This window comes from Pipistrellus hanaki (assembly GCF_964339955.1).
Source record: "Pipistrellus hanaki genome assembly, chromosome: 2".
NCBI lineage: Eukaryota > Metazoa > Chordata > Mammalia > Chiroptera > Vespertilionidae > Pipistrellus > Pipistrellus hanaki.
In genome coordinates, this window is record NC_140504.1 from 52,036,939 (window position 1) to 52,051,856 (window position 14,918).

General features: G+C 41.2%; 1 protein-coding gene across 2 annotated transcripts in view; it reads left to right on the forward strand.

Moving 5' to 3' along the window:
- The first annotated feature begins 3,684 nt into the window (after window positions 1-3,684).
- Window positions 3,685-14,918, forward strand: part of CCDC14 (coiled-coil domain containing 14) — a 52,594-nt gene continuing 41,360 nt past the window's right edge. For both annotated transcript variants that reach the window (XR_014793877.1, XM_084871549.1), the window contains exons 1-5: window positions 3,685-3,870; window positions 10,849-10,904; window positions 11,235-11,307; window positions 11,554-11,623; window positions 11,712-11,834. Coding sequence is in view for 1 of the 2 variants with exons in the window: in XM_084871549.1 (XP_084727675.1) it covers window positions 3,697-3,870; window positions 10,849-10,904; window positions 11,235-11,307; window positions 11,554-11,623; window positions 11,712-11,834 (496 nt within the window). In the remaining variant the exon portion in view is untranslated. The remainder of the gene's footprint in view (window positions 3,871-10,848; window positions 10,905-11,234; window positions 11,308-11,553; window positions 11,624-11,711; window positions 11,835-14,918) is intronic.

Consider the following 14,918-nt stretch of genomic DNA (forward strand, 5'->3'; position numbering starts at 1 on the left):
ATCCTTGGAGAGATTCTGGAATGCTTCTGATAAATTATATAACCTATATAATAAAATCTTAATATGCAAATAGACAGAATGGCAGAATGACCAATCACTATGATGCGCACTGACCACTAGTGGGCAGATAGTCAACACAGGAGCTGCCTCCTTGTGGTCAGTGCACTCTCAGAGGGGGAGAACCACTCAGCCAGAAGTGGGGCTCACAGCTGGTGAGTGCAGTGGCAGTGGTGGGAGCCTCTCCCGCCTCTGCAGCAGCATTAAGGACCCCTTGGGGTCTCTGAATGTGAGAGGGTGCAGGCCAGGCTGAGGGACTCCCCCAGTGTACAGATGTCATGCACCAGGCCTCTTAGAGGCCTGGTGCATGACATCTGTACACTGGGGGAGTCCAGTGTATGGATGTGTATATATGTATATGTATACTATATTATGAAGAAGCAATATGCAAATTAGGCCTGGTGCATGACATCTGTACACTGGGGGAGTCCCTCAGCCTGGCCACGACCAGACAGGAGGAGGTTGTTCAAGCAGGTGAGGCCCAGAGCGAAGATGGAGACAGAGGCAAGGGGGTCTGCCCAAGCCGGCTCGGGGGCTCAGGCAGCCGGGAGCAGACACAGGCAGGGGGGCCAGGGGACACTGAGTCAAGCACCAGTCCTGGCCCCCTGCAGACCCAGAGCAGACACAGGCAGGAGCGCCAGAGACATTACAAGTCAGGCACAGGTCCCAGCACACCACAGTGCCACCCGGCCTGACTCCCACTATGGCTGGCGCTATTCGAGTCAGGTGTGTGTCCCGCCCCCTGCAGGGTGCCTCCTCGCACCATGGGGGCACGAGGCAGGGTGCCTCCTTGCATGATTTCAATTGTGCACTGGGCCTCTAGAGTGTGTGTGTGTGTGTGTGTGTGTGTGTGTGTGTATTGCACATTTTTCTGAGGGGAAAAAAAGCTTTTTAGCAAACTCTCAAAATTACATATGATCTCCAAAGACTTAAGAACCATGGGATTAGAAATTATTCCAGAAGACACCAAATGACTTGAAGAAAAGCAACAGGGCAGTCTCAGATCTTTCTAGGCAGATCTGAGCTCATGCTCCCAGCATTTAATTTATATTCCAGTATATAGCTTCTAACTTTTGAATCTTGTATGCTGGCTATAAATCTTAACTGTGTTTTTGGTTTAACTATTGGTCTAATGCACTACATTATAAAACACTGCCTCAGCCAAGCAGAATCATTAACCATGATGCTAGAAGGATGTAAATGTCCTGGATAAACCTGAGTCTCAGAGCATTTAAGTGGCTGTCAGCTCCAATGTACCAAAGCAATCCAGACACTGGTTGGTTCATTTATTTATTCAATAATTTAAAAGGTTCTACTATATACAAAGTATTGTGCTATATGTTGGGATACTACATTAAGATAAGGTCCCTGCTTTCATAGTGATTAAATTCAATCACACAAGTGGTAAGTGGAACAATAACATCCTAGTACAGGGGCACATGACCCCGTTTACAGGAGTGGCATAGAGAAGTGGAAGGAAAGGCTTTCTTAAGGAAGCAAGCTGGAAGCAAACTCAGAAGCCTTTGGCTTCTGTTCCCACAGATGATTCAGGAATGTGTATCTGTATCCCCTACCTCCCCACCAATCTCAAAACTCAACTATCTAGTAGCCTTCTTGCTATCTCTAGGATGACTTGAAGGCATCCCTAATCAATATGCCCAAAAATGAGCTTATATTTTTCATCATAAAACATTGGGGGAAATGAGTTCATAAACTTCCCTCCAATCACCCATACAGATACAAAACCTAGAAACCAAGGCCAATGTAAATACCTCCCAAATCTTCACCAAGTCGTGTTCATTTTACCTCCGATACAGAAGCACATCTGTCCTCTTTATCTCCCCTCACCCCATACTCCACTCCCCCCACACTCCACTCCCAGCTACCAACATATTTCCTCTGGACAATATGGTGACTTTTTCTATAAGTCTCACTATGGTAGAAAAAAAGAAGTCACCCTCAGCCAGTGGTTCAGTGATTGAGCGTTGTGGAAATCCTAATCAAAGTATGCCAGATGTTTGTGGTCAACTGGAGTGTGGGTCCCTGTCCAAAGTACGCCGGATGCTCCAGGCCAATTTGTCATGCACAGGTGCAAAAGCAAGGACACAGTGATTGTACTATATGTACTGCACAAGCGTGCCTTTCTGTAGCACAAATATTGATGTCACAATTTGCAAGGAGTGCCGAAACCAGTTTGGCTCAGTGGATAGAGCGTCGGCCTGCAGATTGAAAGGTCCCTGGTTTGATTCCAGTCAAGGGCATGTACCTTGGTTGTGGGCACATCCCAAGTAGGGGGTGTGCAGGAGATGGCTGATTGATGATTCTCTCTCATTGATGTTTCTAACTCTCTATCCCTCTCTCTTTCTCTCTGTAAAAAAATCAATAAAATATATTTTAAAAAAAATTTGGAAGGAGCTTCCTTTGTCTAAGTTGGTATAAAGATGTGTTACTGACCAGCTGGTGAGAAGCTGCTTTTATGTAGGGCACACCTGCTTGGTATGGCTCCTGTGTTTGCTACTGTATTAACAAAGGCTGCTTTGAGCGGCTGCTGTGTGAAGAAGCTACTTTGAAGAACTGCTTTGTCTAATGGCTCCTTAGTAGCAATGGCTACCTAGGCTACCATAAAGACTCCCTTATACTCCTATGACTGCTCATACCTTCTCTGTCTGATACCCGGCATCCATGAAGGTACAGTTCCTAGTAGAGGAGGACCTGTGCACCCCATAGTTGGCAGAGTTGAGCAGGATGAAGGTGTAAGTACTCTCACAACTGGCACTGTAAGCAGGATCAAGGAAGAACGTACTCTGACAAACATCAACTTAGGAACCAGGAGGTCACAGTTAAATTACAGTTGGGACACATGCCTCGGTTGTAGGCTCCATCCCAGTAAAGGGTGTGTGCAGGAGGCAGCTGATAAGTGATTCTCTCTTATCATTTATGTTTCTAGAAAACAAGATTTCAACAGCAAAAACTGTTGAACTAATAAAGGAATTCAACAAAGTAGCAGGATACAAATTTAGCACACAACTAACAACACTCTGAAAAGGAAATTAAGAAAACAACTATAGCCGAAACCGGTTTGGCTCAGTGGCTAGAGCGTAGGCCTGCGGACTGAAAGGTCCCAATTTCGATTCCAGTCAAGGGCATGTACCTTGGTTGCGGGCACATCTCCAGTAGGGTGTGTGCATGAGGCAGCTGATCAGTGTTTCTCATCAATGTTTCTAACTATCCCTCTCTCTTCCTCTCTGTAAAAAAAATCAATAAAGTATATTTTTTTACAAAGAAAAAAAACAATTATATTTTACAATGGCATCTAAAAGATGCCCTGTTGAGTCCTGTCGTCACTTCCCCCAGCCGATGCAATATGGTTATCCTCCACCAGAAGCCCTCATGGGCAAGGACTGTGAACCAGATATTCCAGGTATTGTGGGAACAGCGGTGCTCAGCTCAGAGCCTGGACTCCTCGCCCCGCCCCTCCCAACCCGGCCCCGCCCCTTCCAATCCGGTCCCGCCCCTCCCTGGCCCCGCCCCGTTCACAAGAGTGTAGAGCTGGGAGCCAGGAGAGGTCTATTGCGCATGCCCAGTGCCCTGGCTGCCAGAAGCTCTGAGGCCTCGGCGGGCCGCGGCGCGCTGGGCACCATGAGGCGGGGTATTCCGCGGGCTGCTTCCCGGAAGCGGAAGCCCGGAGGGCGGGCCAAGGGCGGTCTGGAGTCTTCGGCGGTTAATTCCTTTTGTCGTGTGGTTCTGCTTCCTTCGGCCTGGTCTTCGCTGAAGCTGCAAGAGATGGTTCGGTCCGGATCTCGGCCGGGCCAGGTGAGGGCTGTGGGGCTGGAGAGGGACTTGAGGGGGGTCTCGAGCTGGGAGAAGTGCAAAACTGTGACCAAAAACGACAAAAAAAAAAAAAAAAAAAAAGCGCGCTGCATTAAAAATGCTGGGAAAGAGTGGGGGAAACCTGACATTGTAACACAGTCGCTCTGCCCATAGGTGCACATTCTGTTCGAATCGCAGCCCCCCGGAGCGCCGGCTTTGGCGAGGCCGGAGTTCGAGTCCGGCCGCGGCCGCCGGGTCGGGGGACTGAACCTCAGTCCTTGGTTGCAGCAAACCCAGGTTCTCGGCTCTCCCACCCACCGCCGCCGCCCTAGGTTGATCTTTCGTCACAATTGCTGGTAGCTTACTAGAAGTTAAAAAAGTCTCCTAGTTCGTGTCACTGCCTTTAGCCTTGCTCCTCTCAAATGCAGATCCTTGTTGTAACTAAGGGATTCTCTTACAGTCTGAGACCGGAACACTTGTTTTTCAAGATAAAAATCTCAGTTCTTCGGCCTGAGACTGCATTTCTTACCAGCCTCCGCCCCTGTCCCAGCATCGCCCAGCGCTGCTCACCTCGTCTGCAGTGTCCGGGACGCCCGGGTCCTTCCCTGCCTCCACGCCGGTGCTCTGTGTTCAGCCCCGAATGCCCTTCCTTCTCTGGGGTCTCCACTTCCCATCTCCTGACCCCCAGCTCAGTGGCTGCTTCTAGAAGCCTTCCTCTCACTCTCCCATCCGCATTGTTTGGGTGCCCCTTGGCTCCCCTCCCCTTTTGTGCCCTGTTCTAACCTTTATCAAACCACTTTTCAGGCTGGAGAAGTCGCTGATCTTGTCTGCCTCCCTTCTACACAATTCATGTCTATACCCTCAAGGCCTAGGACAGCCCCTGACATGGAGTAGCTTTTCAGGGAATGCATCAACTCTTCCTTGTACAGACCCGCTACTTCTCCTTAAATATATCCAGCCTTCCCCTTTCTTTTTGGTCTTCCATCATTTATTAACTCACCTATAATGCTGTTTTCCCCATTAATGGGAATCTTACCGTTAAGACTTCCTCATGAGTACTTCCAGACCAGCCTCACCTTCATAGACCTTTCTCTTATGTTAATTCTGAATACACCCAGTCAGCAAGAGGTAATACCATGGTTTTGTAACGATAGTCACAGATTTAAATTCCTCTTCTGCCACTATTGTAGTGATAGTAAGCAAAGCACTTTTTACTTTTCTGAGCCTCCTCTATAAAATAGGTATAAAATTATGCCTCAAAGAATTGGGAAGATTAAGTCAAAGAATCTGGTGAAACATCTATCTCAGACTTGGCATAAATGTAACAAAATTTAGTCCCCTATAAAACTTAGTTTACTACCATTAGGGGTGTCGAACTCAATCAGAGAAGGGGCCAAAATCTAAAATCCAGCCTAAATCGCGGGCCGAATGGTTTACTGAACAGTCATAAACTGACAATGTCATAAACTGACAGCGGAGTGCAGTGATGACAGCCCGGTGCGGGCCACATTGCAAGGCCTGGCGGGCTGGATTTGGCCCGTGGGCCTTGTGTTTGACACATGATATCATTATTAATGATAACAGTAGCAGCTAAATTTAGACAGCAATGTGACAGGTACTATTGCAAGTATTTTACATATAATTTCTCATTTAGTCTTCACAATAGGAGGTAAATACTATTATCATCCCCATTTTATAGATGAGGAAATTGAGGGATGGAGTAAATAATTTCCCGCAGTTACACCCGTGGTTAGCGGAAACAGGATTCAGACCCACAGAGCTGGGCCGATTTCATTCTTTTAAACTTACACTATACTGAGAAATGTATAAGGCTGAACAAGCCACCTTTCTGAAATTTAGGTTTCTACCTCTTACACATAATATCAGGATGTGGATTAATTGGAAATAAAAGTCCCTAAATCATTCCACAAATGTAAGTTTATCTTGCACTGGTTGGTAGGAAGTAGGACTTCTAAGAAATGCTTATATTTTTCTCAAATAGCAAGTAAGAAGTGGAAGAAAATGTGAGATATAACATATTCTCTTGTGCATTGTGATTTGGGGCGTTCAGTTTGGAGAGTGCTTTTACAGTTTGTATCAATGGCCATTGAATAGCAAATAACCTATCATCAGATAAGCTTTAAAAAAAAAATTCACCCAAGAATGGTTTTTGTTAATAAATTTTAGAGAGAAAGGGAGACGGAAACATCGATTGGCTGGCTTCCATAGGCACCCTGATCAGGGATAAAACCTTTAACCTAGGTATGAGCCCTGACCAGGAATCGAACCTGAGGCCTTTTGGTGTAGGGAACGACGCTCCAGCCAACTCAGCCACCTGGCCAGGGCTAATTAAGCTTTTGATCTTGAATATGAAAAGGCTATTTTCAGTATATGGAAAGATTGATTTCAGGTTCATTTTTAAATTGTGAGAAAAAAATAAAAGCAAGCAAAGGGCACATCATATTGCACTCAAGGAAACACTATGTAACCATTAAAAAGTTTTGAAGACTATGTTAATATGGAGAAGATTTAAAAATAAAAACACAAGATTCAAAATTACAACTATCAAGTCATGATGACTAAGTAAATAATCATATGAAAGAAGATTGGAAGCCCCACTAGCAAAGAGCACATCTAGTGCCTAAATCTTGGTTTCTAAATACTATTGTCCACTAAAAGGAACCACAGCTTCTTGGAGAAAAGGTCAATTCCATTGGAGAAATGAAATGGTCAATACAAGAGCTGAGATAGGGAAATCATAAGATAAGCAGAGCAAAGGGAATAATTAACAGTGAAAGAAATATTCAGATTTTAAAAAATAGGAAATTCTGCCATATGCAACATAGATGAATCTTGATATTATGCAAAGTGAGAGAAGCCAGTCACAGAAGGACAAATATCATATTCCACTTATATAAGATATCTAAGATAGTCAAACATATAGAAGTAGAATAGAATGGTAGTTGCTAGGGGCTGGAGTGAGGAGGAAGTGGAAGTATCTTTAGTAAGTAGAAAGTTTCAGTTATGCAAGATGAATAAATTCTAGAGAAGTGCTATATATCTATATATAAAAGCCTAATATGCAAATTGCCCCCTCAGGAGTTTGACCGGGAGACTGGAAGTACGATCACTTGCTGTGACTTCTATTGACCACAAGGGGTGGCGTGGAATGAAGGAAGGCCTTGGCTGGTAGCCAGAAGGCCCTGATTGGCCCTGATCTCTGGCCAGGCCTAGGGACCCTACCCATGCCCAAATTTCATGTGCACCAGGCCTCTAGTCATTTCTGTAATTAACAATACTGTGTTGTGCATTTAAACGTTTGTTAAGAGGTTAGATAGAACTCATGCTTTGTTCTTACCACAATTAAAATTTAAAAAAAAAATAAACCTGGAGCCAGTTTGAAGAAACTCATACTAATAGAACCTGGGACAATTTGAGCATCAAAATAATAATAGTGGACATAGCCCACTGAATAAAATAGGAATCACCCAGTCTATAATAACAAGTAAATGAAGAAGGAAAAGTGCTTCAGTGAAGTCAAATCCAATTAATGTAGAAGGAATGGTATAAATTAGAAAAATCACTGTTTGGCAAGCAGTTGATTTAAGGGAAGATAATAAAACTGCTGAGCAAAAGTTTGATGAATGGGATGTCCGCATGATCTAAAATATCTCCTCACAAGATGCTTAATGTTTACAAAGGTAAAAGAGTAACCTTACAGTCCAGCTGTTGTGGCTCAGTGGTTGAGTGTGGACCTATAGAACCGGAAGGTCTCAGTTGATTCCCAGTGCGGGGCATGCAGGAGGCAGCCAATCAGTGATTCTCTCATCATTGATGTTTCTATCTCTCCCCATCCTCTCTGAAATAAATAAAAACATATATTTTTTAAGTAACCTTATAATAAAAACCCTAGCAAACACCATCTTCAGTATTCCAAGTTTATATCACCTGTATTGGGACAGACTGACATCATGTGCCTACTCAGGTTGTATAGAGAAGGACATGGCATCCTTTTTGTGGTATTACTGCCAAAAATTCTAATAATGAGGAAACATCAGATATGTCTAAATGTCCAGAGGGATACTACCAAAATAGTTGGTTTGTATTCTTTTAATATGCCAGGGTTGTAAAAGACAATGACAATTTAAGAAGCTATTTCAGACTAAAGGAGACTAAAGACTTATGACAACTTAATGCAACATATGATCCTGGATTGGACATGGACCAGTTTTTTATAAAGGGCAGTATTGGGGTAATTAAATGTGAATAGTCTGTAGCTTGGATTATAATATGGTATCATTGTTAATTTCCTGATTTCGATAATTACATTTTAGTTATATGAGAGTGACTTTGTTCTTTGGAAATTTTTAGGGTTAAATATTCAACTATAAAGGGATATGATGTCTGAAACTTATTCTGAACTTAACTTCAGACAATTATATATATACTAGTATCCCTGCACAAGAATCCATCTGCTGGGCCTGGCAACTCCATGCCCGCTGCCCAGAGGCTCTCTGCAGCCCAGAGGCCCATCCGAGCCCCGGCCTGTGGTGACGAAGCAAGCATTCTGCCAGGCCACTCATGCTACCCGCTCAGTGACCGTCCCCTTGGGACTGGGGACTCCGGCCGGGCTGAAAGGACTGGGTGCCACCATCTTGTGGCTATGGGCACCGCCATCTTTGTGACAGAGTGATGGTTAATTTGCATAATACCCTTTTATTAGCTAAGATATATTATGAGAGAGAATATGACAGATGTAATAAAATGTCAACAATTGGGGAATCTGGTTGAAGTATACAGCTTTTTGTACTATTTCAATTAGAAAAATTTTTTTAAATGATGGAAATGTGTCAATAAGATAATTACTGTTGTAGGGTGTTTTAATCCTGGATAATTTTCTTTGCTTGATTATAAATAACCTCATGCATATTTTTTTTGGAGAAACACTATATATAATCTTACAATTATACCATACATTTATCTCAGTACTTTTGATTTTGAAAGATAATAATTGTGGTAGTTGTTTTGGGCTTAGCAGACTCATGCTTTGGATTTTTATTATGGTTCTGGTTTGGACACCAACATAGATAGACTGAAGAGAAAAACCCTGAGGATCTGCAGAGACCATTGGTTCTCACCGCTGGCCGTGTGACTCCTTTGTATTCCAGCTTATCTCAAGGAGAAATATAACTCTGTCAATCCAACTTTTTCAGTGTATTTTTAGTAGCAATCTTAGAAAGGAGTACATATTCAAATAAATAAAAGAACATTATATAAGTCCAGAAAGCTTAGTTACTGCTCAGAGCTATCTTGGGATGAAATATGTAAACATGTCAAGAAAAATCATAAGTGTAACTGCCAACAGTGACTATACATGAGTGGTGATATGAGGGAGTAAGTAGAAAATTTAACCATGTCTTTTTAAAATTACATCTTAATAGAGATAATATATTTATCTGCTATAAAGTTGTCAAGCTATGAAAGGAGATCCATGCAAAGTCTCACTTTTTGCTGTGTTCCCCAGATTCTTAGTTTCCATCTCCAGAGGCAACTACATTGAACTGTTTCATGTGTAACTCAACATATTTGATGCATGTAAAAGCAAATGCATATTTTTCTTATACACAAAAGGTAGCCACTTACATTTTAATTTAAAATTTAATAAAAACAGTATTGCTATATGACTTTTAAAAGAAAGGTTGAGAGAATGAGATGTGGGTAAAGAGGAATGGTAGAGTTTTTGTGTGCTGGCCTTGTCAGGCATTATAAAGAACTAGAGGCCCTGTGCTGAATTCGTGCAGGGGGGGGGGGGGGGAACAGTGGGCGGTTGGCGGGCTGGCCCCGCCCCCTGTTTGAACTGGTTGAGGGGACAATTTGAATATTAGACTTTTATTATATAGGATGTGGATAAATGGAGTTATGGACTCTGCCCTATACTTAAATTACAGGCAGTCCTTGGGTTGCATCGGAGATCTGTTTCTACAGCATGATGTAACTCGATTTTTGACATAAGTTGGAACCCACCTACATAAGCACCTATGTCACTCACATGAAGCACATATACAGCAGTAATGAAGTGAAACAATAAAAAAAATTTAAAAGAAATATAACAATTCCTGACCTCTACTTGCGGTAAATAAATCATAAAAAACATAAAGCACAATGTACATACATCAATATGACGGAATTATTTTTTTTTTAATAAGCACTGTAATTGGGAGATGGTGACGTAACCATGAAACGACGTAAGTCGAGTCCAACATAAGCCGAGGACTGCCTATGTATGTTTTGGAGAATTTGAGAAATGTAGAATATGTTCAGGGATTGACTATAGTCCAACTTACGGTACTCTGGTTACAATCATATTTCTTCAATCACATAGATTTAAGGAACAAGTTTATGTTACTTGCTTGACATTTTATATAGAACAAATTGTCGGTTCAGTTGTAATTATGAGTTTTTAGAATATATCACATTTATGAAAAATTAGTATCATGGTGCATTCATAAAATGGAATATTAGTCCGCCTTAAAAAGGTTGGAAATTTTGATATATACTGCAACATGGATGAACCTTAAAGGTGTATTTAGTGAAATAAGCCAGTCAGAAAAGGACACACATACTGTATGAGCTCTAGAGTAGTCAAATTCATAGAGACAGAATGTCCGGGCTTGAGGGGAGGAAGGGATGGGAAGTTAATGTTTAATGGGTACAGAATTTTAATTTGGGAAGATGAAAAAGTTCTAGAGATGGATGATGGCAATGGTTGCACAGCAGTATTAATGTACTTAATGCCACAGGACTATACACTTAGAAATGGCAAAAATGGTAAATTTTATGTTTTACCACAGTAGAAAGGATACGAGCGATATTTCAGGTTTTGTCAAGACAGCATACTGAGAGTATAATAGAAAAATGTTTGTGTAACTACTATAATATAATATAATATAATATAATATAATATAATACATTATTTCATAGGTATTATCTTCAGGAAAGCACACCGGTTCTGCTAAATTAACAAATGGAAAGAAGCAGTAAGTAAAATTAAAGAAACTTACAACTTCAGGAAATCTCGAGATTTTTCAGGTCTTTGGGCTGGACTAAATTTAACTTACCCTAGAAAACTAGTGGGGCCTCTACCTTCACGAAACTCTAGGTAGGGACCTTCCATATCTAACCCTGTTGATCATTTTAGTGTTTAACAGGCTTTACAATCTTCATAAAGTGCTATATAAATCCATCTTCTTACATGGTTGGACAAGTTTCTTATCCAACCTTTGCTTATAAGAAAATGATAACTTACAATATATTCTGGGGGGGAAATTGTGTATTTTTTTAAAAAAAATATTAAACTTGTTTTCTAGGATCCATTTAAGAAAGATATCACGTTGTACTACAGATTCTGGCTATCCCATCCATTCTGACTCAGAAAGTCAGGTAAGATTAAACTGATTCGATACATTGCACACTATTTTAATTCGTCTTCAGGTAAAAGCTAACAAGTGGGGATAAAAATTCAAAGATAAACTATTAATTGCCCTAAGGAAATATGAATGCTTTTGCTTTAAAACATTTTCTACCAATACTAAATAGTTCCTAAAAGAAAATTTAAAACTATGCAATGTTTTCTTTTCCTGCATTAAAATTATATACAAATGTTTCCAAATGACTTTCTCCTTACAGACTGAAGCCGTACAAGGGCTTGATGGCTGTGCTTCTTTGCTGCGGAACATTTTGAGAAATGAAGATTCAGGTTTTATTTATTAAATGCTTCTATTCTGATCACCCTTTCTCAATTAGTAGTTCCCTTAATGCTTACGAATTTTTGTTTTAATTAACAGGTTCAGAAATAGTATATTCAGAAAATAGATATAATCCCAGACTCTTAGAAGGCAAAAGACATGGATCTAAAAAGAAAGGACATGAAAATCATACTGTTCCTTCATTAGTCCGGAAAGAAATTTGTAAGTCTTTTTTTACTTTTTTATTTAAATATAATACTTAATTCTGAGGGTTTAATAAATTATCAGGATTATGCAGTTGGTCTTCCATATTAATAATATGTTAGTTATTCAGGTGTGTGTGTGTGCTTATACCTCTCTCTCTTCAGCTTCTAATTGTGAAGTAGTCTTTATTGATTTCAGAGAGAGAGAGAGAGAGAGCGATAAAAACATCAGTGACAAGAAAGAATCATTGATTGGCTGCCTCCTGCATACCCCTACTGGGGACCAAGCCCACAATCTGAGCACATGACCTCCTGATTCATGGGTGGGTGCTCAACCACTGAGCAACACAGGCCAGGTGTGATGGGGAACCTTTTTTTCTGCCAAGTTTCATTTGGATATTTATAACATCACACCTGGGCCATACAAAATTATCCACTTAAAAATTAGCCTGCTCTATTTGGTCAGAGATTTAAATAACTCACCCCTAATGCCTTGGAAGGATCAGATCAAATAATTAGGCCCATGAGCCAGACATTCCCCATCCCTGCTCTAAACCAATGCTGACCAATACTACAGCCAGTTTAATTTTATAAATAATGTTTACTTATTTTATTTATTTTGTAAATAAAAGTTTGTCGGAGCACAGCCATACTAATTCATTTATGTATTTTCCATGACTGCTTCTGTGCTGTAATGGCAGAGTTGAGTAGTTGTGACACAGAGCCCACCTGGGCTGCTAAGCCTAAAATAGTTATCCACTAGCCTTTTAAGAAAAAGTGTGCTAATCCTGTTCTAAACTCTTAAAGCAGAGGCCTATGTATTAAGGCCCAATGGACAAAGAAAGGAGTGATAGTACCAACTGCCTATTCCTCCAGTGTCCTACTTTTTAAAATATATTTTATTGATTTTTTTACAGAGAGGAAGGGAGAGGGATAAAGAGTTGGAAACATCCGATGAGAGAGAAACATGGATCAGCTGCCTCCCACACACCTCCTACTGGGGATTTGCCCACAACCAAGGCACATACCCCTGACCAGAATCGAACCTGGGCCCTCTCTGTCTGCAGGCCGCCGCTCTTTCCACTGAGCCAAACCAGCCAGGGCTGACCTACTTTTTTCTCAAGGCAGGTTATTTCTTGTCCAGGCCACCTTTCCTCAAGGAACTCTCATTTGGAATGTACATGGTTGACAGTAGTGGTGCCATGGTAGCAACTTGGATCCTAGCTTAACGCCTTAATACTCAGAGTTCTAACAGGAAACAGAAGGCAAGACTCGAATTAACATAATTCGAGAAGGGTTTATTTGCCACAAAAAAACTCATTTCAGAGGTGTTAGTGGGGTATAGAGAATCCACAAAAGATTGTATCAGCCCAGTGCCAGCAGCAGCAGCAGAACTGTTATCATCTGTGGGCCTTAAAGGATGAGCTGGTGGAGAGGTCACTGGGACTCAGAAAGAGATACTGTTGCCTAGGGTAGGCCATCTTGGGAAGAGCAGTGAGCTGCTTTAAGAAACAAAGCCAGCCCAAGGTGACCTCATAGAGTCGGAATAAACATTCTTCTTTCTTTCTTTGATAATGTCAAGATTCTGTTGGATTAAACCCAATTTGATTTTTATTCTTACAAGCTAATAAGTTAGCCTTACTATGTCACAGATACTGGCAGGAGATACAAGACTCCTGGGTCAGATACAAAGGAGTTTTTATTCATATCACAGCAAGCACCAAGTATGTCAGCATATTTGTTTGGTTCCCCTTCGCCATCAACACCCAGGAAGGAAATACGATGGACGCAGATGGATGTTGCACATGCTAAGGGTTTAAGTTTCAACTAAGGAACACTGAGTTGGTGATTCCATTGCTTTGAGTGGTAAGAAGTAAGCAAGCCTGTATTTGTCTGAAGGGAAAACACTACTTTATCCCTCAAGGTTGCTCAAAGTTTCAACCTTAGAAATGGCCCAGGTAAAGAGCTGAGGTCAAGGCCTACTTTCTTGGTACACAGTAAGACATGTAGGAGCAGAAGAGACTCATGAAGGACTGTCTCATAACAGTGTAATCCATATAGATCAGCAGCTTAGGGAGGGCAGGGTGGAGACAAGCAGAGGATGGATTTGGACGAGCAGATGAGAGATATCCCGCAATCTGAGTCCCAAGCATTAAATTCATATTTAGATTAGAATGAAATGGGCAGTTCTGGCCTGTGATCAGATTACAATATTTTTATTGTCCTTTCGTCATCAGAAGGTGAGACCTACTGCCCATAGGACAATAGGGCAATATTAGAATTAGTTCTCACTGACTTATTTACTCCTAAGGTTGACTCATTAGAAGCAGAAACATCCTTTCCTTTAGGTCAGTACTCCATCTTTTCTAGTTTACCAAACTGTAGCACTATCTAGAAAGGATATATATTTTTTGCGTGGTCGCAGCTGTTAATACTCTGTTATCACAGTGCTCAACAATACATAAAAAACCATGGTCTTAGTACTTCGTCTTTTCCTTCTCTCCACAAGCGAAGTAAATCATAAATGGAATTTTAAGGAATCTATTAGAATATATTAATTAGTATATATGTTAAATCTTAATTTTAACATGCTTTATCTTACTATTGGAAATATGGCCCCATATGTGTTTTCTGCCTGGGACCTGTTGGCTCATTTAGTGTCTTACCGAGTCGAGCTTGCCTACTTTGATGTATATTAGGAGTAAAGAGGCAGAGAGGCAGTTCCAGGAGTACATTGAGCTTACTTTTAGAGTATTCCTGACAGTTAAAGAAAAAAACCTTTAATTTAAAAAAAATCACTCTCTCTCTCTCTCTCTCTCTCTCTTTCTCTCTCTCTCTCTATATATATATGTATATATGTATTATACATTTATATATGTATTATACATTTATATATGTATTATACATTGTGTGTGTGTGTGTGTGTGTGTATACACACACACACACACACACACACACACATTATATATGCGCTAAGTGTCCAACTGTCTAGGTAATGATGTCACATAGTAATGCCTGGCTTTCTCTCCCTAGCTACTAGCCTCCTTGTAGTTTCTTCACCCCAGGAATACGGCTTGCATGATAGCTAGATGGAAATACTTTA